At 40.6% G+C, this 23,900-nt stretch overlaps 1 protein-coding gene across 1 annotated transcript in view; it reads right to left on the reverse strand.

Annotated features, from left to right (window-relative positions):
- Positions 1-23,900, reverse strand: part of KIF13B (kinesin family member 13B) — a 188,114-nt gene that overhangs the window by 69,156 nt on the left and 95,058 nt on the right. Inside the window, exons 14-24 of the mRNA XM_081237002.1 lie at positions 18,674-18,804; positions 15,305-15,391; positions 13,371-13,561; positions 12,636-12,846; positions 11,580-11,742; positions 9,939-10,085; positions 8,609-8,758; positions 8,192-8,320; positions 3,119-3,289; positions 1,688-1,845; positions 294-426 (exon numbers count right to left, since the gene is read on the reverse strand). Coding sequence (XP_081093128.1) covers positions 294-426; positions 1,688-1,845; positions 3,119-3,289; positions 8,192-8,320; positions 8,609-8,758; positions 9,939-10,085; positions 11,580-11,742; positions 12,636-12,846; positions 13,371-13,561; positions 15,305-15,391; positions 18,674-18,804 — 1,671 coding nt within the window. The remainder of the gene's footprint in view (positions 1-293; positions 427-1,687; positions 1,846-3,118; positions 3,290-8,191; positions 8,321-8,608; positions 8,759-9,938; positions 10,086-11,579; positions 11,743-12,635; positions 12,847-13,370; positions 13,562-15,304; positions 15,392-18,673; positions 18,805-23,900) is intronic.

Consider the following 23,900-nt stretch of genomic DNA (forward strand, 5'->3'; position numbering starts at 1 on the left):
ACCCGGAACCCCTGTGCACTGGGAGCGCAAGTCTTATCCACTGTGCCACCAGGGGAGTCCCCAAAGCTTACCTTTTTCTTACTTAAACTTCACAGAAGCTGGTTTTAAATACTATAAACTGCTTTATTTTTGAAAATGAAAGAAAATACACATGAAGTGAGAGAAAACTTTACTATAATAAATGGTCTTGGCCAATCTAGATTTCATTATCCCTGATGTTTCTGCTAAAAGGAATCCAATATTAACCCTTACGACACCAAAGAATTCAATGTTAACGTTAAAAATTTCATCACCTGCCGGAGTTGGAAGATTCCACCTGTTGGCACATCCTTTGCAGGAATTACCTCTACAGGGCAGTATTCACCATTCTCATTCTGTTCCAAGATTTGAACCCAGAATTCCACTTTCCTGGTGACTTCGCTCCATCTAGGAAATAGTTGAAGTTCTTGGAAAATCATACATTTCTATCTCAATACAGGCAGCTTAGGCTCCTACACATGAGAATTAACAATGAAAATAACCTCCAAACAGAATAACTCAGTAGAATTATCTGTACTTCAGTGAGTAATACACAAATACATACTGGCAAATGTAATTAAAAGCAAAGTTCAACAAACAACATCAGAACTAAAACTGATGCCTTTATTTCATTCAAAAAGGTATGATAATTACAAATCTATTTCAAAGTGGTTATTCAAAAATTTAAACATTGTTATCAGAAGTAAGTTGCAGTGATTATCTCTTCATACACAAAGGTAGTGCTGTATGCTTTAGTGACTTGACAAGTACCTCTGTTGAGGTCAATAAGAGAATCAAGAAAAAAAATCCCAATGTCTAATTTGGTATTTGGTAAAACTTTCTAAATACAAAAAAAAGAAGAAAAACTGCTTCTCATCTATAATTAGATGCAGTACAAATATATGTTCTTTCAGTCTTTTCCTTTTAACTCTTCTGTTTAAAATCCTGGTCAACAAGTAAGCCTTCCTCCTTCCATGATTAATGCTACTTGAAAAGAACTTTGAGCTAAAGATAGAATAAGTAAGGGACTTCTCTGGTGGCGCAGTGGTTAAGAGTCCACCTGCCAATGCAGGGGACACGGGTTCGAGCCCTGGTCCAGGAGGATCCCACATGCTGCGGAGCAACTAAGCCCGTGCGCCACAACTACTGAGCCTGAGTGCCACAACTACTGAAGTCCGCGTGCCGAGCCAGTGCTCCACAACAGAGGAGGCCACCGCAATGAGAAGCCCGCACACCGCAACGAAGAGTAGCCCCCGCTCACCACAACTAGAGAAAGCCCGCACGCAGTAACGAAGACCCAACACAGCCAAAAATAAATAAATAAATTTATTTTTTTTAAAAAAGTAAACCTGAATTCCAGAGTATATCTTGATCCATTTTCTCTACAGATGATTAATTAGAAGTATTTCATAATGATAAGCAACCCATCCTCCAAAAATTCATTTCACACTTTATTCTTAACTACCTATTTCTTAACTTCTTCCCATCACTCTTCAAAGTTCACTCCTCCAAGGAAGTTTAACTGTGCTGTTAATACCGTGGACATGACACCAGCTATTACTGGAATACTGGTAATGCTCAGGAAGGGGTAACCTTTATAAATGGTAATATTAATCTCTAGCAATTTTTTAAAATTATAAATGGAATCAGATGGATATTTAAAATTCACCTGTCCCGAAGACTGCGTGTTTTTGCTTGGATAATCCCCAAATCCCACAGGGTTGGGTTTTTCCGAGGATCATTCATCTTATGGCCATAGACTTCAATTGCCAAAGCCCCTTCTGAAAGATGCTCGATAAAGTCTTCAGTGATGCCAACAGAAAATTCCTGAAAGGAAGTAAGTACAGAAGAAGAAAACACCTTCTGGTGACCTTACCATTACTTACACCTGACATATCCTCACTTCATTATGGAGAAGAGAAATAGAATGTTTTAGCCATAGGACAAAACTGTCATCCAACACCCATAATGAATGCTCAGGTGGCCCAAGGTTCTTAACTCTGATTTTTAAAAAACTTTTCACCTTGAAAATCTATTGTGAAAGACCAGCACTGTATTCTATTTTGTTAGCAATATTTTGGGAGCTATTTTTGAAAGTATAAATAATTTTATTAAGAATGACAACAATGATCTACATCTTGATATAAAAGTTATTACATCCAGTAAGGCAGCAGTGTGTTGGAAAAACAATTTTTTCCAGTTTTTAGGAAGTTAACTATCTCTAATAATGCGAGAGAAAGGAAATAAATACTGATCATCAGTGCAAATAATCACCTATTTCAAAAAAATTCTCCTATCTGTCCATCTTTGTAAGATAGATGTAAAACAGCCTCTTGCAATAATCAGGATTAAGCTCTAAAAAAGTTTATTTTAAAAAGTCATAGAACCTCTCTCTCTCTTTCTCGATCTTTAGCACAACAAAAGTATTTCTGTTTTAAGCAGGTTAGAAAGAGACCTCTCTCGGAAAAAAAAAAAAAAAAATGAGATGGCTCAAGTGAGATAAAGTAGAAAAAGAGAATCTAGAATCTGACAGTCGCGGCTCTGTTAGTTACTAGCCATGGGCAAATGACCTGTGAACCGACTTCTTCAGCTAAAAACAGCACTGTCATCAAATACAACTGTGGGAAAGAGCAAATGAAAGAATCACAAAGTGCTGAACAGAGCGTTAGGGGCTCCACAATGCTAGTTCTTGTCTCTCTTCTATCTTCACTTTCTCTAAAACACTGGTTTCCTAACCTTCCCAGATGACAGTTTCTCCAGTAACTCATATAAAACATGGATTCCTTTGGAGAAGAGTAGACGTATGTACGTATATATAGTCACACAAAAGTTAACTTTTGATGCTGGAGGAGTTACATGCACTGACACTATAGTTTTGCTTTTTCCCCCAGGTTTACAGCGATATAATTGACATATAACGTTGTGTAAGTTTAACATGTACATACAGTGTGTTGATGGCACTTTAATCTTTGACTCCAACCCCACTCTAAGAAATTGATCCAAGACACAGACTGGTACCAAAGTACTCAACAAAATATGGGCTGCTTTTTGTTTTGACCTGAGTAATTAAAGGCTGCCCCAGTCTGGAAAACACACTTACACTGCAATGATCAAAGACAACCATGCACTGAGGTTCCTTGCTGACAGGAGAGGATGAGGTATCCACCTCGGGTGCAACAATTACCGGCTCCTGTTGATCCCAGAAGTTGTATTTGCAGAACACAAAGTGGGACAGATGCTGTGGCAAGCCAGTGGCTTGAAGGAGTTTAACCTGAAGGAAAAGGGAGACTGTTTTTAACTCAGAAAGTTTCAAGAAGTACTTTGAGTCAGAGACACAGGCTCTAGTCCTGACTGTGTCACTAACAGTTGGTTTACGTTGACCAAATCTCATTCAACCTGGGCTGTATTTTTGCATCTGTGAAATGTCATATTTAGTGAGAGGTTGACACAAGGTATCAGTAACTTGACTATATACAAGTGGACATTTTAAAGCATTTACAGGATGATGAAGAACATTTAAAATTCTAGTTTTTTATATCATCATCATCATCATCATCGGAAGAAGAAAGTTCTCAAACATCAGCACCATTCAATCATACAAACTCGGCCAACTATGGATAATACGGCCCAAGGACACAAGATTGTTAAGAATGACGAATGAAGAATGAAAACAGTGTGCATACCAGTAAGCAGTAAATATTCAGAAAAGGGAAAAAACCATTTATTTGATATTTTAATGTATAAAAAAGAACAAGGTTCTCAATTGGAATGTTACTTGCTACTAGAGTGTTTTTGGAAAACTTTAAAAGCATCAGGAATGTATACTCTGAAGATCTGGAGGGGTGAACGGAGGAGACAAAAGATGGTGACTGCTGACCATTCTCTGCAGCAATGTGTGCGATGCCTTCTCCGTGCAGATTCAGGGAGGAGGGCCAGATCAAAAGAAATGTGCCCTGGACTGCTGGGGTGTGGGGTTTTGTGATAACTACGTACGATTACAGAAGTATGTGTTTAATCAGACCCAAACGCCCCCAGAAGAAATGCCTATATTTAAAGCAGCCAATAGTCTAACTATTTCTTTTGGCAGGCAGTGTCAGGTTGATTTTTAACTTGGACTTTTGTGATAAGTTGTGGAGGAAACTAAGTCCTAAAATTAACTAAGCTAAATTCTGATTTCATAATCCATGAGGCCAACCTTCATGAGACTGCACACTGATCATTGATCACGCTCTTAACCTGGTCACTTCTTACATGTTGTATGACACACTCTAAACCTCCAGTACATAAAATTAACAAAAACAGATTTGAGTATGTGGCAGAAGTTTACATAGTTTAGCAACCACAAATGCTCTTACTGTTTAACGAAGTATTAATAATGACACAGGAAATCATGCAAAGCAGACGACTATTTTCTTCTATAATGGGTAAGCAACAGATGGGCACTCCTGCTATTATTCACTTTTTCCTGTGATGGCATAGAGTTTGAAACATCTAGATAGCAATTGCCAGGCTATGAAAGACAGATTGACTAACACATTTTATTTGTCCAAACCAAACAGAGCAATTAGTATTCGGCAATTAATTTTTCATTAAATTTTAAAAACCATCCCCTTTTCATTAAGTGTTTAACATGCTTATTATATTCTTTAAGATGAGGCAATGTGGTATTTGGGAATATTGCAATATTCTGGAGTACAAAGATCTAAATAAAAATTTCTGCCACTTATTAGTTTCTGTTTATGAGCAAATTACTTAAATTCTTAGGCTTAGTTTTTCTCCTCTGGAAAACAGGATAGCTACCTAATGATAGATGTGTGAGGACTAACCATACCAATGAAATACAACGAATGAAATCACTACCAGGCATTACGTGGATGGATGTTCAATACATACTTCTTTGTGACTGAATTCCAACTGAAAGCTAATTTTCTTTCTTAGAAATCAACCTCAATTTTAAGATTGAAATAAATAAGAAAGCAGGGTTTCATATGCTGAACTCTCCCCTATAGACAACTCCTTAGGAATAAGGCCGCAGGAATAAAGAATATCAGGAATGATCTAGAACATAGGTTTAAGTTTTTGCATGAAGAAACCAAAATCACCACCAGGTGTCAGAATACCACAGACTCCAACTTGCCACTGCTCAAGACCTACAGCCCAGAAATGTTGGGAGACACTGATGTTGTTCGCAGTTTTAAAATATACTAATTTTATTTAATGTAATTAAAATGATCAATATGTTAATATGTGCATACTTTTTTTCATCACAGAAAAATAAATCTAGTCTTCTTTTAAGGGCCAGTGATCCTCATCACCTGTGATATCTTAAGTGTCCCCAAACTGGTATCTTTTGTTTTTTTCCCCACCAATATTTTATTACCATACAGTTTACTTGTCTTCCTCCTTTTACACAAAAGGCTATTACACACTCAGAATATGGTGTCTAAAAACCACTCCCCACTGAAAGGAATCCAGTTCCTTGGAGAAATGGTCTGGGACAAGGAATGTACAGTCTGCGTCACACCAGAGCAGGAAAGCTGGCACAGTCTATGAGGGTTAGGGTTGTATCAAAGGACTCAAGAGTCACCCGAAGAGGCCTCCACGCGCCAAAGATGGGATCGTCTGAGCTTCGATATAGGTAATAAATACAATGGATCAAAACACACCAAGTATATTTAAATCCAAGAGTTCATAATGATACGAAGACCAAACCAAAAAAACCTCACTTGTCACTTCTGCATAGTAGTAGGAAAACCAATTCATTATTTTGAAAACTAGTGAATAAAGGGAGAGAATGGAGCATTCACCCCGTCTTTTAGATACAAATTGTACCTCTGAATAGCGAAATAGTTGACAGTAGGAAGATTCACTCTACAGAATTCCAGCTAATAAATGAAGGGATGATAGAATTATTTTTTCTAACTCCTAATGAAATACCTAGGTAATAACCATCAACGATTGCTAACATCCCCAAAAGAGAACCAGACATGATGTGCCTTCTGATGGAAGACACCTCACCCTGTAAAGGATCTCGCCCCTCCCCTCCCCCATAGGTCACCTTTATATCTAACTCCCAAATTACAGCAAATACACCTTAACACAGTAAATAATACCAATCAGAAAAATCCGGACTATGAGAAAACACATGATGACAACGCAGTTTCTACAATAAACAAATTGCAGGGTGAGAGAGAGAGAGAGAGAGAGAGGTCAAGCAGGAGGGAGCAAGCAGAAGGGCCAGAGCCTAAAGATTAAAATATAAAATAGACTGAAGACACCAAGACGACCAGGGAAACTGACTGGATGTTTCATGATATTAAAAAAGTATTCATTCTTGATCATGATATCCTGGCTAGGTTGGTTTTTTAAAAGTCCTCTTCTTTTGGAGATACATATACTAAACTATTCTTGAAGAAATATGATGTCTGGGATTGCTTCAAAATAATCCAAGGGAAGGGGACAGCGGAGAAGCAGCTTGTGTATATGAACGCAACGAGACTGACCATGAGTTGATGGTCAAGGAAGGATGAATGGGGGTCAAAGACACTCTCCTGCTACTTTTCTATGTGTTTGATATCTTCCACAAAAAATCTTAATACATTTTAACTTCATTTAAAAAAAAAACACAAGCCTAAGTTACCCAGTGACAGAGATCCATTTCCCAAGTGAGATAGTACCCTCCTATGTTACTTCACTAATGGTAACTTTCACCCAGGTTGCATTTCTGGTCCATCCCCTTTAAAGCGGGCCATTATGAGTCAGCAAGGCTATATCTCCCCATCTTTGAGAATCATATAACCTCAAAGGAAATGTTCTGAAATCGAGTACAGTACAAAGGTTCACCTTTTAGTGAATTAAGAATACTTCCCCCTCACACGGAAGCAATGGACTGTCAATTACTAATTGAGGCCTCCTAAATATATGCAAAGACCTACGGAAGTGGCCCAACTCTAACAGCTTGAGCTGCCCCATACCTGTAGCTGATGCCTAACTTACTCCTTTCAAAACGAAACTCAATCCTAGAAGCATTTACTGAGCTACAAGCCTGGACCTAGGATAGACTATATGAAATCAGAGTGAAGTGTGGGCTTCCTGGCCTCACCTTTTAATGGCCTCCTCACTCACACACGGTGTCTAAGCCCCTTGCTGATTTCTTGTCTTCAAAAACCTTTAAAGTGGTTCCTGGGTGATTCTCAACCCATGGCACCCTGGCCCACCAGAGTGTGCCTGGAAATGCACGATGGGATGTTCTCCTTGTCATAATGAGTGAAGAGGCAGCCCTACCTGTGCTGACCTAACACGCGCCCAGCAACCACCCGTGACGATACCACAGCCCCCTAGGGAGAGGACAGCTTTACATAACATGCTCTCCTTCAAGTTCACTCTGAGTCTCATCTCTCCAGAAATATCCCTCAGACCTCACTATGTTCATTCATTGATGACCCCTACGCTGTGTCCCAGAACAACTCCTATCTACCCCTCTCAGAGCACACGGGTCACACAATACTGGAGTCCTCTGTTTACCTCTGCGTCCCCCAAAGGTGCATACCAACTACACAGGTTGCTCCCTTGACAGCAGGAGTCCTGCCTTACTCATCTTCATATTCCCATCGCCTGGCACAGTGTCTCACAGACGATACTCAACACACAGTCCAGGAACAGCATGCATGGGAAGAGCAGAGGGGAAAGGGTCTGGGGCGAGGACAGCATGGGACAGCACAAGCAAGGGCATGCTCCTGAAGAGGAAACAAGAAACGTGGGAAGACAGTGTGAAGAGTGGCTTAGGCGGCCGCTTAGCAATAGGACCAGGGCTGGGACACGCCTGCAGCATCAGAAGAGGCCCAAAAGGAGGAGGAAACCTGTGTGAGAAAACTGGCTTCTCTAGAGAGAAGTTCAGATAAACTCAAATTCACATCATTTCAGAGCAGAACAGCCCAAAAGAAAGAGGTGACTTATCCAAGGGGTCACAGAAGAAGGGAGTGGAAACACCTGGCGACCTGGAATGTCAGGAAAATGTGATGAAATACGGTCTCTAGAACACTAAATACTAAAGATTTATTTAGACACAGATATTTTCAAAATTTGAAAAAGGATACGGTATTTACTGTCTAAATACCCACAATCCTCAGAACCAGCTACACCTCCACTACTTCTAAAGGAAAGTGGGCCTTACCATGCACACGAGTTTGTTCTCCTGGGTCTCCTTATCAAAGGACGCATCCACAGCATCATCACCTCCCGCGATTCTCTCCCCGATGTCACCACTAATGCGCATCACCTCTACGTGCAGCCGGCCTGCCACCTACAGCAGTGGGGACAAAAGCAGATCCTTTCTCCAGATTTTGATCTTTCCTCTGTTGTAGAGTCAAGTGGTTAGCTTAGTGGTATAACAGGTTCTACCTGTTACTTTTCCTCAAAGTATCTATTTGGAATAATCACCATCCAGCAGTATGGAAACATAGATATTAATAATACACATAGATAATGCTTGTTGTTATTGATGACAAATTATAACAACAATTTACTCTCACCACCCTGCTGTTTCTTGAACTGTTCTCTGCGGGACACAAGGCACGAGGAGAAAACTAACCTCTCCTTTCTGGTTGATGATTGGAACAGCATATTGTAACTTCGCATCATAGAAGAGGGACTCCAGGAAGACATTAGCCACCCCAATGAGACTGTGATTTTCCTGCTCATCATAGAATGGATCTGCACGCTTGAAGTAAGACCGTATCACCTTTAAAGAGATTCGAGACATACAGCTTCATAAAATCTCTTAAAATAAACGAATTCAACCTACCATTTTTTGATGCAGTCTAACAAAGTCATTAAACTTAGCCGAAGTATAGCATTGTATTGCATGCACGCACACACGCACGCACACACACACACACACTCTTCCTCATTCCCACTTAGAATGGTGGTCAGCACCCTTCACCCATGAGAGAGCAATCCCAATAACACATCATTACTTTCATCATTTCTTCTCCCTTACATGGAAAACTTGCTGTGAAAATAGAGAAAGCATACACTGACTAGAAAAATCAGCAGAGTGTACAAAAGTACTCCATTTTTCATTCACATCTATTCCACCTGTCCCTACCAAATCATTAGACACGGTGCTGCTAATGAGAGGTGACCCCCTTACAGGAGTGTGGTTTGCTTGTTATTTGTTGTTAATGTTATTTCATTTCTAAGTTGAAATAGGAGAGAAATACAGAAGAAAATGGAAAAAATGTTTTAAGAAAAAAATGTCATCTAACTATAAGAAGTCATTTTTATTGATGAACATTTTTACAAAACAAGAGGCTAAGGAAGTAAACAACTCTATGGGGCCCTAGGACCAGCAGTGTTGAAAATATGTAAAAATATACATAATTCATACTTCTATTTTAAATACGTACAAGCACACGGCTGACCTAAATGAGCAAACCTGAACCTTGAGGAGAGAGTACCAGAGTTCAGATCTATGGCACCTGCTTTAGGATCAAAACGCCTTCAAAAAATGTTCCTAATAGTGTAAATATTAAGGTACCACTGATGTTCAGTTCAAAAAACAGATGTTGTAGTTTTGTTATCTGCAACGTTAAAATGTGTTGAGAAATGGGAAGAGAGATAATAAGGCCTGAGTAAAACCATGGGAGACAGATACACGTAACTCCAACAGAAGCCAGAACAAACATAGAAGATTCTACTAGAAATCCAGAGAACACAAATATGGAGAAGAGAAGATGCCAGAAAAATAGGTTATTAAAATTCTTGACTAGCTAAACAATTGACAGGATTAAAATAAGTATTGTATTTATAAAACAAGATATTTTGGAAAAATGAACAGTTCTTCCCTAAAATGGGCAGGCTCATTCTTGAGTGGTTCCTTCTGTGACTATCAGTTAAGTAATTTTTCTCAAATAACTTACTGGGGTATCTTCTTCACACTCCTTCCACTCCTGATAAAGATCTCTCATATCCAATAACCTGTTGTCCAGTTTTTCCAAAGACCAAATCTGCTTCCCTTTTCCTTTTCTTCTCACTTGGATGGCTGGTTCACTAAGGAGAGAGCCTCGCTGTGAAGACAGTAAGAGTGGCGTTGGGAAGCACAGAGATATCTATGCATCGTAGACATCAACCCCAACATTCTATACCCACCAGTCAAATGTCATCGACTAAAATGGAAACTGTATCATTCTTTAATCTGTTCAGTGCAGAACTTCCCAGAAATCTTACAAGCTTAATATAACCTCTTTCTCTCTAACTGCAGTCAAAATTTAAATTTAAGTATAAATCTAAATTTAAACTTAAATCCCAGAAAAGTAGACCATGTCTACGGGGAAGTCAAAAATGTTTTATTCAGGGCATCATATGACCAAAGAGTATCAGTGGGTAGGAAGAGAGTCATAAGCACTGAATGGGAAGGGAAAGTTTGTGGGATGGATGGTGAAGAATTTTTACTTTCAAAAGTTTGAATTTTAAAAAATTTCTGAATGGCTAAGTATCTTAAAGTGATACAAAACGCAAATGATTAAAAGAGTAAGCTGTGAAAAGTATCCTATTTACACATTTGGAGGCAACAGATGATACCAACTTCCAAATACACATAGTTTGAATTTATTATTAAGACGGTACAGAGCTAGGTAGAGATGCTGGTTGCACAACACTGTGAATGTACTACATGCCACTGAATTGTTCACTTTAATTAATTTTATGTTACGTGAATTTCACCTCAAAAAAAATAGTACTCATTTAAGTTTTTCTAGCTTAGAAAAGCAACGTGCTTTTAATGTAGAAAAAATGTTTAAACGTTTTGAAATCACAAAGTAGAAAATAAAAATGCCCCTGTAGATCTCCCCCAGAGAGATGTACCTATCAGATATCTAATCAACTGACGTTTACCGGAAATTTTTTAAACTGTTCTGATACGTCTACTTAGAACTTTGGAGAATTATGAAGGACGCCAATGTTGTCTTAACATCTTGCCTATAATCAGTTCCAAAGGAACAGAATTTACATAACGAAGCAAGGATTTTAGAATTCTGAAGTTCAAAAATTACCATTCTCTCGCATACTGCAAAGGCCCTTCTACCTTATATTCAGCTAGCTAGGGAAACGAATATCTGAATACAAAAGTCTACCTAATCCATCAAAAATTATGTACTAATGGGATCAAGAGCTACAGAAGAATCCAAATAAGCGAGAAAACAACTGAATGGCAAGGATAGGAGACTTTGATGGGACTTGCCCTCTGCATTTTATTAGGCTTCTTACCTTACACACAAAAAAAAGAGAATTGTGATCTTCAATACCCACATGAAACAACTAGTGGACAGTTGTGTCATGCCATCTATTGACAAGTAGAAAATAATACGCTATAGGTAAAATGAATCCCTCACTTGGGGTGGGGAGGGGTGGCAGAGGAATAGCATGAAGGGAAGAACCACTTGGGGTACGGGTACTGCTGGGGATGGGGATGAGGGCACCCTGGTGTTTAAATAACCCTGGTGAAATCTGAAGGCGTTTTATCCAGCGATATCTTTGTTTTTTTTCACTAACGTCAATCTCACCTTCCTGTTGGCATCGAGGCTGGAAGCTGGAATCTGTAGGGTTACTTTATACTCTGTTCGTTTATCCAGTTCTTCCGCAATGTAACTAGCTTCTCTCACCAACAGATTGGCCTTAACGATTTGTTCCCTCAGCCTCATCAGGCTGTTATTCAGTGTTGCTTCTCTTCAAAAAAAAAAAAAAAAAAAAGGTGGGGGGCCAGATAACCATTAAAGCAGCACATCAGAATATTATATAGTGCATAGTACGTTAACGCCAAACTGCGAACCAAGCTTTACAACTGTCTTTTGCACACAGGGAATGCATCACCGACACTGGCCCATGCACGCACTTGAATGTGGGCTACGTTACAAGCACTGGCACATGCTCCTGTAAGAAGCTGGCCAGAGACTAGGGCTTGGCAAACTTGACTGTGTATACAAATCACCTGGGAATCTTGATAAACTGAAGATTTTGACTCAGTAGGTCTGGGGTGGGGGACCCAAAACGCTACATTTCTATCAATCTCCAGGTGACAGAGATGCTGCCTGTCTGCAGACCAAACTCTGAAGAGAAAGAGGTTAGTTAAATACGTCTGTAACCATGGATAAAACATTTAGTGCAATGCTAATTAGCTCAAATAGAGATCAAACTTGCAATCTGAATCTCATTGGTACCATGCTTTACCTACCTGATAAACCACCTCTCTCTTTTTCCTTTTTTAAAAAAAGCACCCACCCACACTTCAGAACCTAAAGTATAATATACAATGATAAAGTATAACTTCTAAGTACACGTACTTGTTTAGTCAAATCCAAAAGCCACACAAACTGAAAAGGGGGCAGCACCTAACAGGGGCGGCTTTAAATAAATCAATATAAATTGACAATGCCCATTTTTTTCCCCAAAAGTGGGGAGGGGAAAGACAATGCCAAGTGGTTCTTAGCTGTAACACTCTCTTTTAATGTAATTCATTTTTAAAGTAAGGTCTAGATTTTTCCACTCTGTATGTTACGCAGGTGGGTTACAGGTGACAAGCATATGCTACACAGGGGGCACAGGCCCTGTGCTCCACCTACCTCTCTTCCGCCCACTGCCTCAATCTCTGCTGAGCGCTGGGTGAGTGGAAGGAAAACCTGTCCGAACTACGACAGTTTTGTTTCTCGGGAGACAGCCGTCTCCGGAGCTGCTCCAGTTCATGTTCATACATGAGCCTCTGGCGCTCCAACGCAGACCGTTTCTCCTCTTCGTGCTGTTGTTCTAGGCTGTTCAGTATTGACTGCATGGGATCTAAACAAGTTTTTTTTTGAAGGCAAATAATAAAAGGTTAACTGCACGACACAATATACTTTAAATGTTCTGTATTATTATGTTGTTTGTCATCCTAATTAATAACGTAAGATTCTTATAGGCAGTTAACTTTCCTTACTTCCAATTACTGATGGTATTATCTATTCTGTCAGATACATGCCAAACCATCTTCCATATAAAAAAAGCAGGTCTATTTGTATGTTCTACACATAACCTAAGACAGAGTTAACGCCCCAGAAATCCATTACAATGATAAGCCAGTGGCAGTCAAGTCTCAAACCTGAGAAATTCTATCAATGAGAACAAAGTTTGCAGTGATTTGTATATCAAGGCAGAAAGAAAAAACAAGTTTTTATAAGCATAATAAATTAAGGCCAAAGTCACAAAAGAATTGAGTACAGAGAACAACATGAAGACTTCCTTTGCTGCTAACGTTTAAAAAGTGTCCATTGTAAACAACTCTAACATTGAAAGATTCTAAAAAGCACAACAGCTCTGCTCACCGTTACTGCCCAGAGCCTTCATGGTTACCTCCATCTGCGCATACTCGTAATTGAAGTTGATTTCGCTGGACACCTCACTGGACGAGTCTCCATCCACATCCAGCTGCTCAGAACTGGTGTCATTCTTCATGGACGTGTCTTGTTCCTCATCTTCTCCACCTGCTTTCTTTTTCTTTTTAGGCAAATTCAGTCTTGGGGAGAAAAAGAGTATTATCTTTTAAAGAAAGATATGCATTTATTCATTGCATTAATTAAATATTGGCACCTGCTAGATGCCAAGGGGATACTATGTGCATATAAGGCAATTACTGTACTCAGAAGTTTATATTCTAGTAGTAGAAATAAAACACAGGCACATGCGCAAATAATGACAACAGAGAGTGTGACACGAGGCCATGTGGCAAGCTAGGTGTCAGAGAAAAGCTGAGGACCACCTCACGCTGGACTGAAAGAGGAAGGGATGACAGAATAGGAAGTCATCTGAGCCCAGCCTCAAAGGCTGAGGAGAAAGCAGGGCGTTAGGACAGAGGAACAGCATGAGGAAAAATGGAAACTTCATAGCCTCTGGAGAAATTAAAAATTACACGGAGATACACAAAATTTGTAGAGCAAAAGTTGCGCGAGATAATGGTGGAAAGATCAACTGAACCCAAACTGTGAAGGCTTTGAAGACTAAGCCAAGCAATCTACACTTGATTAAGTTTAAGGAAAAAAATGAAAAATATTTTCCACACACTTTGTACCCCTCTTTTTTCAACAATCAAAATAGCAACTGGGGCTTCCCTGGTGGTGCAGTGGTTGAGAGTCGGCCTGCCGATGCAGGGGACACGGGTTCGTACCCTGGTCCGGGAAGATCCCACATGCCGCGAAGCGGCTGGGCCCGTGAGCCATGGCCGCTGAGCCTGCGCGTCCGGAGCCTGTGCTCCGCAACGGGAGAGGCCACAACAGTGAGAGGCCCGCGTACCATAAAAAAAAAAAAAAAAAAAAAAAAGCAACTGGCCCACAAGCAAAGGCCCACAAGCTTGATGTATGAAACACAGGGACAGGGACAGGTAGAGGAACAGACCAGGATTTTAACTTTGTACTCTATCTAGCCGGTCCGTCCTCACCAATACAACACCAATTTTGTATGGGAAACAATATGCAGTCCCAGGTCAGACACTTTCATTCTCAGCCTCCTTTGCAGCTGAGAGGCAAATTCTAGCGAATGAGACGTAAGTGGAAGGCTGCTGGGGACTCTGGGAAGACTCCTGCTTCTTCTCATCAGCCCAGTCAGGGCTAGTCCTGCCACCCTTCAACCTTGTCTTCTTTGCATGTGCCTGAGTGCTGCCTTGATGTCTGGAGTGGCGTGGCCATCTTTAGACCACAGGGAAAAGCCAAGACAATGACACGACTTCTGCCATGACTCTTTTGAGAGGCTTAGCCAATGCCAATAACCATCCTCCTTGGAAGTTCCTGCTTTGTCAGAGAAATGAACTATCTGTTTAAGACATTATAGTCAAGTTTGCCGTTACATGCAGCTGAGAGCATTCCTAAATGAAATATTAACCTTATTTTATGGATAAGGAAACTAAAATCACTACTTTTCCAATAAAAAAAGAAACAAAAAGACAAGCATGTCAGAAAATAATTAATGAATTCTTACACCAGATGGCATAGCAATCATCTTCCACTGGGAAATAAAAAGGAAAAACGATGTAAGTAAACACAGTATTTCTCCTGAGTGTACTTGTTCATGTGTCCCTTGGGCTCAAATCATATAGTGAACAAGTGTATGTATAGTGAATAAATGCATATGTATAGTGAATAAATACTTATGTGCACAAAACAACATAGAATACTTATAGCATTAAGTTTACTTTTTAATATATACTTTTCTATTTCAGAGTATAATCATCAAAAATCTACCTATTTAAGAGCCATGAATGTCGTACCTGAAGAAGTGGTTGTTCCCCCATAATATCCTGTCCCCATGGTGTAGCTGAATAGGACTGGATACAGAGGAGCCATTTACAAATGTTCTGTGGGGAGAAGAGGTCAGACATGTAAACAATGATTATCATGTTCTCTCCTTTAATTTTTCCAATACAATATAGGAAAAACAAAAGAATCAATTCCCCAAAATAAAATCTGCCCTTGGTGGATTTTATTACTTGTACTTCCTTCTTTGCTGATTTATTTTAAATGCGTATGGTACCAAGTATCATAGATTATTATCCTCTATCTTTCAAAGCTCTAAATTTGTTATACAGCATATTAAGGGGTTAATATGGAACCACTGCAGCCAGTCATAAAAAGATGGTAGCAGTGTACACTACAACTAAAACAAGTGTGTCCAATCTACATGGATAAAAAGAGCCAATCAACCAACTAAACTCAGAAGTATCTAGAGTATCAGTAATAAGAAATGAGGCCTATGTTAAACTCTTCTGTAACTTCCTATAGCACAGAAAAATGTCCATATTCTATCAATAGATAGAAGATTTGTAAGATCCACTTGACTGCTTATCTTGACAATAGAGTTCAACAGAAGAAACGATGGGTAGATGGATATTAAGGAAAAATTTTAGAGGGGCAGGAAATAAATAGAAAATTACACATACCACTATAAAATTGATATTCCTGGACTACCAGTGTCATTGTGCCTCTCTCCACTGAATGACTAAGCTGCTTAGATATAGGATAAAGGACAAGTTCTTTAACTTGACATTAAAGGCCCTGCAAAAGGAAACCCTCTTTATCTCCTTCTTTCCCACTTCTAGTGAATTCTCAACTCTAGCAAAAAAAAAAAAAAGGGGGGGGGTGTAGGGGTGTTATGTTCTGTCCGCTAAACATGACTGATTCTTCCTCCAAAGCAAGGCTTACCCCAGTCCTATAACCTGGAATAGGGTTCCTGTTCTCTATCACCCTGAGTCTCACTCAGTCTGATGTCTCACAAAGCCCAATTTGGTTTCTACTTCCTCTGTCACTCCAACCAACACTACCTTAGTTTCTTTAAGCTCCTAAGGCACTCACCTGGCTTTGTACCGCCACTTATTTTTAATGTATATGCATACACACAAAACCTTACTCTCCATCTAGATTTCACTTACCATGTGGGTTTTTAAGCACTAAAAGTAATTGGTCTCTATGCTCCTACAGTCTGATTATTCAAAGCACGAGCTCAAAAAATAGAGTTATGACAAGAGGGGACCTACTGAAATTAGCAGATTTTAGCCTTTATGACACGAATTCCTTAAATACAGTGAGGAGTTTAATTAAAGGCAAACACACACATAGGCTTATTTTTTAAAGCTCCAGCAGTTAATAAATAAAAGCACGACTATAATAACAGTTCTCAAAATGTGGTCTGTATGGGGTCCCGAAGATCAAATTTATTTTTATAATAACACTAACCTGCCCTTTTTCACCGTGTTGACGTTTGCATTGGCAAAGAGTAACACTGCTGGTGTTTTAGCACAAATGAAAGCAGTGGCACCAAACATTTATAAGTAGTCACTGGATTATTCACTGCCATGCACCACAATTTCTAAAAACGTTTCACTTGAAAAGGTCCTTGATGAAGCAGTAAAACTCAACTATACTCCAATAAAATGTTTTTAAAAAATAAAAATAAATTTTTACAAATAATAAATTACTACTTTTAGTAAATTTTGACCCTTGAGTAGCACACAACTTCTTAAACGTTCCAGGTGACAAAATTAGAAGTACACACAAAGCACTGTGCTAATGCATACCACCAAAGTACAAGAACTGTCTTGAGCAGAAGACATACTCAAAGTGGTTTTCTGGCAGACATTTTCTTGAAAATGAACAAAGCCAGCCTGTCACTTTGACAAAAACAGCTGACAGTATTTGTTGCCAATTGTAAATGTCAAGCTTTCAAGTGAAAATTAGAGTTTTGGGAAATTTGTGTCAATGTCTTCCAACCAAAGACCACCAGGAATATTCCCGTAGTTGAACCAGTTGGGTTTATTACTCACGCAGAGGGAGGAGACACCCCAGGAAGTGTGGGGGCATCTGAGGGAGGGGGCCCGGGGGGACTCCTGCAGGACTGGGCTTCAGCTGCTCATCCTGAGAGAGGGTCTAAGGAGGGGGGAGGTCTGTATATACCGGATGCTGCCAGAGAGCAGGAGTAATTCTATGATCGGGTTTGTCAAAAATCTTATCCCCAGAGGATAAAGTTGTAACTGGTGAAGAAACAGCCACTCACTTGGCCGAGAGAAGGTGTTGTATATTTTGGGTGTGGCATAGGGACCCTGGTTTTTGTCTCTGCTGAAACAAAATTATTATGTGGCCTGCTTCATCTTATTTCATCATAGCCTCAGAGTAACCTTCCCTGGGGTTGGTATCTGTGAGATTAATAGAAGAGCACACCAGAGCTGGGAGTGCTGGGCCAGCTTACGCTCTATTTTTTTCCTTTCTCGGTTGTATCCTTTACCATGAGCTGGATAGCTTCCAAATATTTCCAGACTTTATGGATGAAATTAGTGATGGTATTAATGATTTTTTTGATATAATGATGAATCAACATTCGGAAGATCAACACGTCAGTTAACCATCACCTATAACAGTTATATAGACAGTTACACAACAGGGCAATAACAGTTTCAAAGCTGAAGGAAACAAACTGACAAATATTTAATCTGTATAATGTTATGCTTATTCATTACTTATTGAGCACTTACTTATTAGTCTGATATTACATGCTAAGGATAGAGAACCAAAAAAGAAAGGTCCTTGTCTTCAAAGACCTCACAGTCCAATGTGATAATAAAGGCTAACAGCCCACAAGAACACAGTATGAAGTATTAACATAACAGGAAGCAATAAAGTGCACTAGGAAAATGTACTGGGGGCCCTTACTTTAGACCAAAGTAGACAGTGACAGAACTTAACCTTGAAGGTCAAACAGGAGTTAGTTAGCTGGCCAGAAGAATGGCAGATGCAGAAGAATAGGAGACAAGCAGGAGGGATGTAAGGGATTTTTGCATCAAGAATAGTAGAAAGCCATCTGGTTGTATGGTGAGTGGACCAGGAAGATTAGGGCGCTGGCAGGAGTTCCAATCAAGATTTGATGGGGACCTTACTTAAATAAGGCCACGGCAGTACGTATAGAGAGGAAGGATGGGTTTAAGCTATATTAAAAAGTTAAATATTAAGGACTTGGTAACTAACTGAATATCTTCTTTAAGTGAACGTAAAAGCACACAAGGGCCAAACGTCCTCATACCATCCTCAATTAGTGTACTTTCTTCCTCTTAAAAATTATTGTGACATTAACACTAATTAAAGTACATTACCTGGTGTTCTTTTGAGGAGTCAGCATAACCTGGCCTTCTGATGTGATGTCTATGATGCAATGTTCAGGAAGAATTCCCATTCCACATAGTTGGATATCTTGGGAATTTGCTGAACCTATCAGTGTATGTTCCTACAAAAGAATCAAAGTCACTGATGAATAGTGCATTCTTACAGGTACACAAACTGGAATCGTGTACTCTCGGCTCTCATATATTGATCCATTACCTTAGCTAAAAGATTTTTAAAGCAAATGGAAGGACAGAGGGAATTTCTGGCTTTCTATAGAATTCATTCTACAAGTTCTATTTCCTTATAAGGAATACTGCACTGAGTTGAGTTATAACTTTTAAACCTAAAACTACCGTTTTGCATTAATGTCTACATTATATTCATTATTTTCCATTGCAATCTTGATTCCAAATACTCTATACTACTCTCAGAGCATGGTCTGAAAACTACAGTTACTTAAGGTGTACGTCACCTACCTGGTCTCAGTCAAGATGAGTCTACAAGGATAAAGAGCTATTCAAATGCAAGGAGTCTGAATTATTTTACGAATTACATGGTCTCCCTAGACCTCATAAAAGATACGGTAGATGCGTTCTTCTTACCCTAAACCCCCAACTACTCAATTCTCTAAGCCCTAATCACCAGTGTCACTTTTTGGCAGGTACCTGAGAAAACAGACATAAAAATCGAGCTCCCTCTTATGTGCTTCAACATTTGACTGCCCTTAAATGTTGATATTGACTGGGATGTGTCCCTAGGCCACCTTCTCCTTCTACGCACCTAGATCAGGGGTCAGATATGAAATATTTTAGGCTTTGTGAGTCATACACAATTACTCAATTCTGCCCTTGTGGTGTGAACGCAGCCAGACAATATACAAATGAACAAGTGTGGCTACTTTCCAATAAAACTTTACTTATGAACACTGAAATCTGAACTTCACATAATTTTCCAGAGTCCAAAATATTATAATTCTTTTGATTTTTCTCCAACCATTTAAAAAATGCAAAAACCATTCTTGGCTCCTGGGCCATATAAAAGCAGGCAGGGGGTGAGATTTAACCCATGGAAGCAGGTTGCTGACCGTTGACCATGATGATCTCATCCAGTCCAATATGCTTTATATACCACACACACACACACGCACACACACACAACTAAATCACCAACCAGGAACTACAGACTTCAGTTCCATCATTCTCCCACCTCCACTATCACTGCCCCAGTCATAGTCACCATCATTTCTTGCCTACTGGGCACAACTTGGATGTCTAAAGACATTTCAAAGTGAAAGGGCCAAAGCAGAACTTTTGCTTCCACCTTCCCACCAGCCCACTGAGTCTATTCCCTTCCCCAATACTAATGGCACCACCACCACCCAGCTGGTCAACTAGAAAAGCTCAGATGCTATCCTGGAGTCTTCTCTCTGTCTTAGCAGTCTGCCTCCAGCCCCATGTCAATCGGGACATCGTCAGACCCTCCCTCTGAAATATATCAAGAATCAGCTCACTTCCCACCTCTACTAACAAATCCTAGTCTCTTGCCCAGGTGACTGTAAGAGCCTCCTCCTATTTCTCCACTTCTATTCACTGCACCTGCTCCCACCACAACAGCCGATCACATGATCCCCTACTGAGAACCCTCTAGTGCCTTCCCTTTGAACTTCTAAGAAGTTCAAATTCTTACCCAGGCATACAAACCCTCTGTGATCTGGCACCCGCCTACCTCTCTCATCCCAGCTCCCAGCACTCTGCCTCTGCTGGAGCGTGACCCACCCACTTGGGCCTTTCATCTGTTCTCTGAGCGCACTGACTGCTTCCTCTGTCTGAGGTGTTCCTCCCCTGATCTTGATATTGGTAGTCTCCTATCATTTCCACCTTAGCTTTTAAGTACACCTCCTCAGAGAGGTGCATCCTGAACCAACAATCAGAAGCAGCCACCCTGTTACTCTCGTGCCTGAATTCCTTACAGACTGACTGTCCGTGGGTTTCCTGTCCACCTCCATGTAGCATGGAAACTCCAAGAGAGCAGAGAACAGCCTGACCTGCACCACCCCACCGCTGTATTCCAAGCATGTAACACAGGCCTGGTACATTTAGCCATTAAATAAATATAAAAGAAAAATAAATGAACAATCAGTTCCCTTAGCATTCCCTTCAGACTCAGGAAGGCAATTTTCTCCTCTCCTTTGCCGATATCCCTTCTAGTTATACTCTGGGCTCCAATTCTTCCCATCTCTTCCGGGATCTTGACCTCATAAAAAGGCCTCTTCCCTTCTATTATTTTCATTTTCCCTTTTCTGGGGGTTTCTTCTCTCAAGTATGCTGCAGCAGTGTTTCCAAGGAAACAAAGAGCTGGGATCAGAACTGTGCCATGGCATCCCGTTCGGTCCTCAAGGAGTATATACAATATACAGAGAGGGCATTCCAGGCACATGTCTACTCCTTGATCTTGGCTGAGGCCTCTTGGCCAATCCCATACTTCCCTAACCCGGAGAACAGGGCTTGATCAGGTGTAAACTACAAGTCATGCTTCAGTGACATTCAGTAGCAGGCCTAACGAATGTGCTCCATGTCGGTCTCCATTCCCCACTTCTTCCCTCTCTAACAACACCAGCTACAAGGTGCAGAGAAGTTCGAAAAGGAAAAAAAAAAAAAAGGGTCTGAAGAGAAAAAGAGCCCAAGATCACATAAAAGAGAAGAAAAGATCCCCAAAGCACTTGGCTTACGCCATTTCTATTATAATTTCTTTCCTCTCCCCATGAGAAATTCTAGCTGGAGTCCTTATTGTGACTTTGGAATCCTTTTTGTCCTTGGGGGTGGAGGTGGAGAAAAGCTCTGAACTACCCCCTAGATTGGAGTCTGAGTGTAGAATCAGCTCCGACTGCTGCATTCCAAGACTGCACACGGGTTCACTCTCACGTCTCTGCCCTTGCTTTGGTTCTCTTTGCTGGAAATGCTCTCTCTTCCCTTCATCCAAATACAAAGTATCTTCAGCACCTACTTCTAACCTCACCTTCTATTTGCAGGTTTCACTAGTAGCCTACACTGACTTCTCCCTTCTCTGAACGCTTATTACACTTAGAGTCAGCACCACAATTAACTGAATGTTGTTTTTCCCCTTATTTAGATAGCAACCTGGGCTTCCCTGGTGGCGCAGTGGTTGAGAGTCCGCCTGCTGATGCAGGGGACACGGGTTTGTGCCCCAGTCCGGGAAGATCCCATATGCCGCGGAGTGGCTGGGCCTGTGAGCCATGGCCGCTGAGCCTGTGCATCCGGAGCCTGTGCTCCGCAATGGGAGAGGCCACAACAGTGAGAGGCCCACATACCACCAAAAAAAAAAAGATAGCAACCTATACAGGACTCTTGCATCTTCTCCCATAACAAGCACAGTCCATGATACACAGTAAATGCTGCTAAGTATCTGTTAATAAACTAAATTAAAAATTATCAGAGGTAAGATATTAAACAGCAAAGGTCTAATCCAAATTCTAGAAGGAAATTTTTTTTTTCCAACAAATATCATACTGAGCACCTATTTTGAGCTGGGCACTGAGCCACTGGAGACAGAAGATAGACAAGGTCCCAAATGTAGAGCTTATTATAAATGACAACTTAAATGTCTCATTTGAGGTTATATTCCATTCTGATTTAGATGATGATTTGCCTGACTCAAACACTGGGTTCTAAAAGCTCAACTCTGCTAAAGCCACAACTGTCTGATGCTTAAACAAGTTAGACAATAAGCTTCTTGATAAGTCCTTCCTACGGTGCTCTAAGCACTGTGATAAAAATACTAATGAGGGGCTTCCCTGGTGGCGCAGTGGTTGAGAGTCCGCCTGCCGATGCAGGGGACAGGGGTTCGTGCCCCGGTCTGGGAGGATCCCACATGCCGCGGAGCGGCTGGGCCCGTAAGCCATGGCCGCTGAGCCTGCGCGTCCGGAGCCTGTGCTCCGCAGCGGGAGAGGCCACAGCAGTGAGAGGCCCGCGTACCGCAAAAAAAAAAAAAAAAAAAAAAAAAAAAACTGATGAGGAAGAGAAAGAAACTTATCATAGGTTGATATAGAAGTTTACCTAGTGAGTAACTAAATGCTGTGAAAAGTACAATGTATCAGGGATACCTTTTCAGTCTCTATGTGATATGTGAGTATAATAACTCTAAAGCATATTAGTTTTAGGGAAAACTTTAGCAGATACCTTTTTCCATCCATTTAATTTAATTTCACTGGAGATGATCAGCTAACTCTTCTCTGAATTTACTGTACCTTGCTTCCTCTACAAAGCAGCTACTCATGCGACTCTTTTGAGAATCTCCCTCTGATCAACTGAGTCCTAAGAGAGAGAGAGAGAGGGAGGAGGAGGGAGATGGAAAGTGGCCTATTTCACAGACGGCTTTTCCCACCCTGCTAGCAGGAGGGGTAGCACGTTAGCAGAGCCGGCACAATCGCTCAGCCTTATCAGTATTCTCAGACAGCTTCTGAAGGAAGAGGTAAGCAAGTACCAGGGGCAATAAGCAGAGAAGTATTTGTTGCTCTTTACATACGTAAATAATCAATAGTCCTTAATAAACGAAATCGCCCTGGCTTGACAGAAGCAGGACCCTGAAGACAGTCTTTCGGGAATGGAGGTGAGGAAGGAAGGAAAGGTACCTTTCTGTCTTTTACAAATTCAAATATTACTCTAGGTGAGTCAAACTGCCTCCAGCCAGGCACGTCTCACGGCCACACCGCTGTCTTATTCATCCTGGGCCCCTTGAAGCCTGGCCCACAGCTCTATCAACGTGGAATGGCTATGGCCCTGCCATTGTGCTGATGGCCTCCCTCCACTGACTGAATGCTGGCAGGCCGCTTACTGCCAACGGGAGCTACGCTCCCCCTAGGACTGTTCCCTACGTACGTGTGCTTTGATGCTGCTGCGGAATCACTGGTACAAATCCTGATCAAGTGTGTGTGTGATAATTTGCCCCAAGTCCTTCAGAATCACCCTTGCTTCCCCAGCCATTAGTAGCTGACTCGTGAAAAGAGTAGATCCAGGACTGCACAAGCAAAATAGCTTTCCTGAACGATTCGGTGGATCATTCAAAGGTGTGACTAGAATCAATCATACTGTAATCCTATTTCTGTAATTAAAAAATACGTATCACTATAAATATACACACACACACAGGAATAGATCCAGAAGATACAGATAAAAATATTAAATATTAACTGTGGTCTTC

Source organism: Mesoplodon bidens (genome assembly GCF_964165515.1).
Source record: "Mesoplodon bidens genome assembly, chromosome: 6".
NCBI classification, from domain to species: domain Eukaryota; kingdom Metazoa; phylum Chordata; class Mammalia; order Artiodactyla; family Ziphiidae; genus Mesoplodon; species Mesoplodon bidens.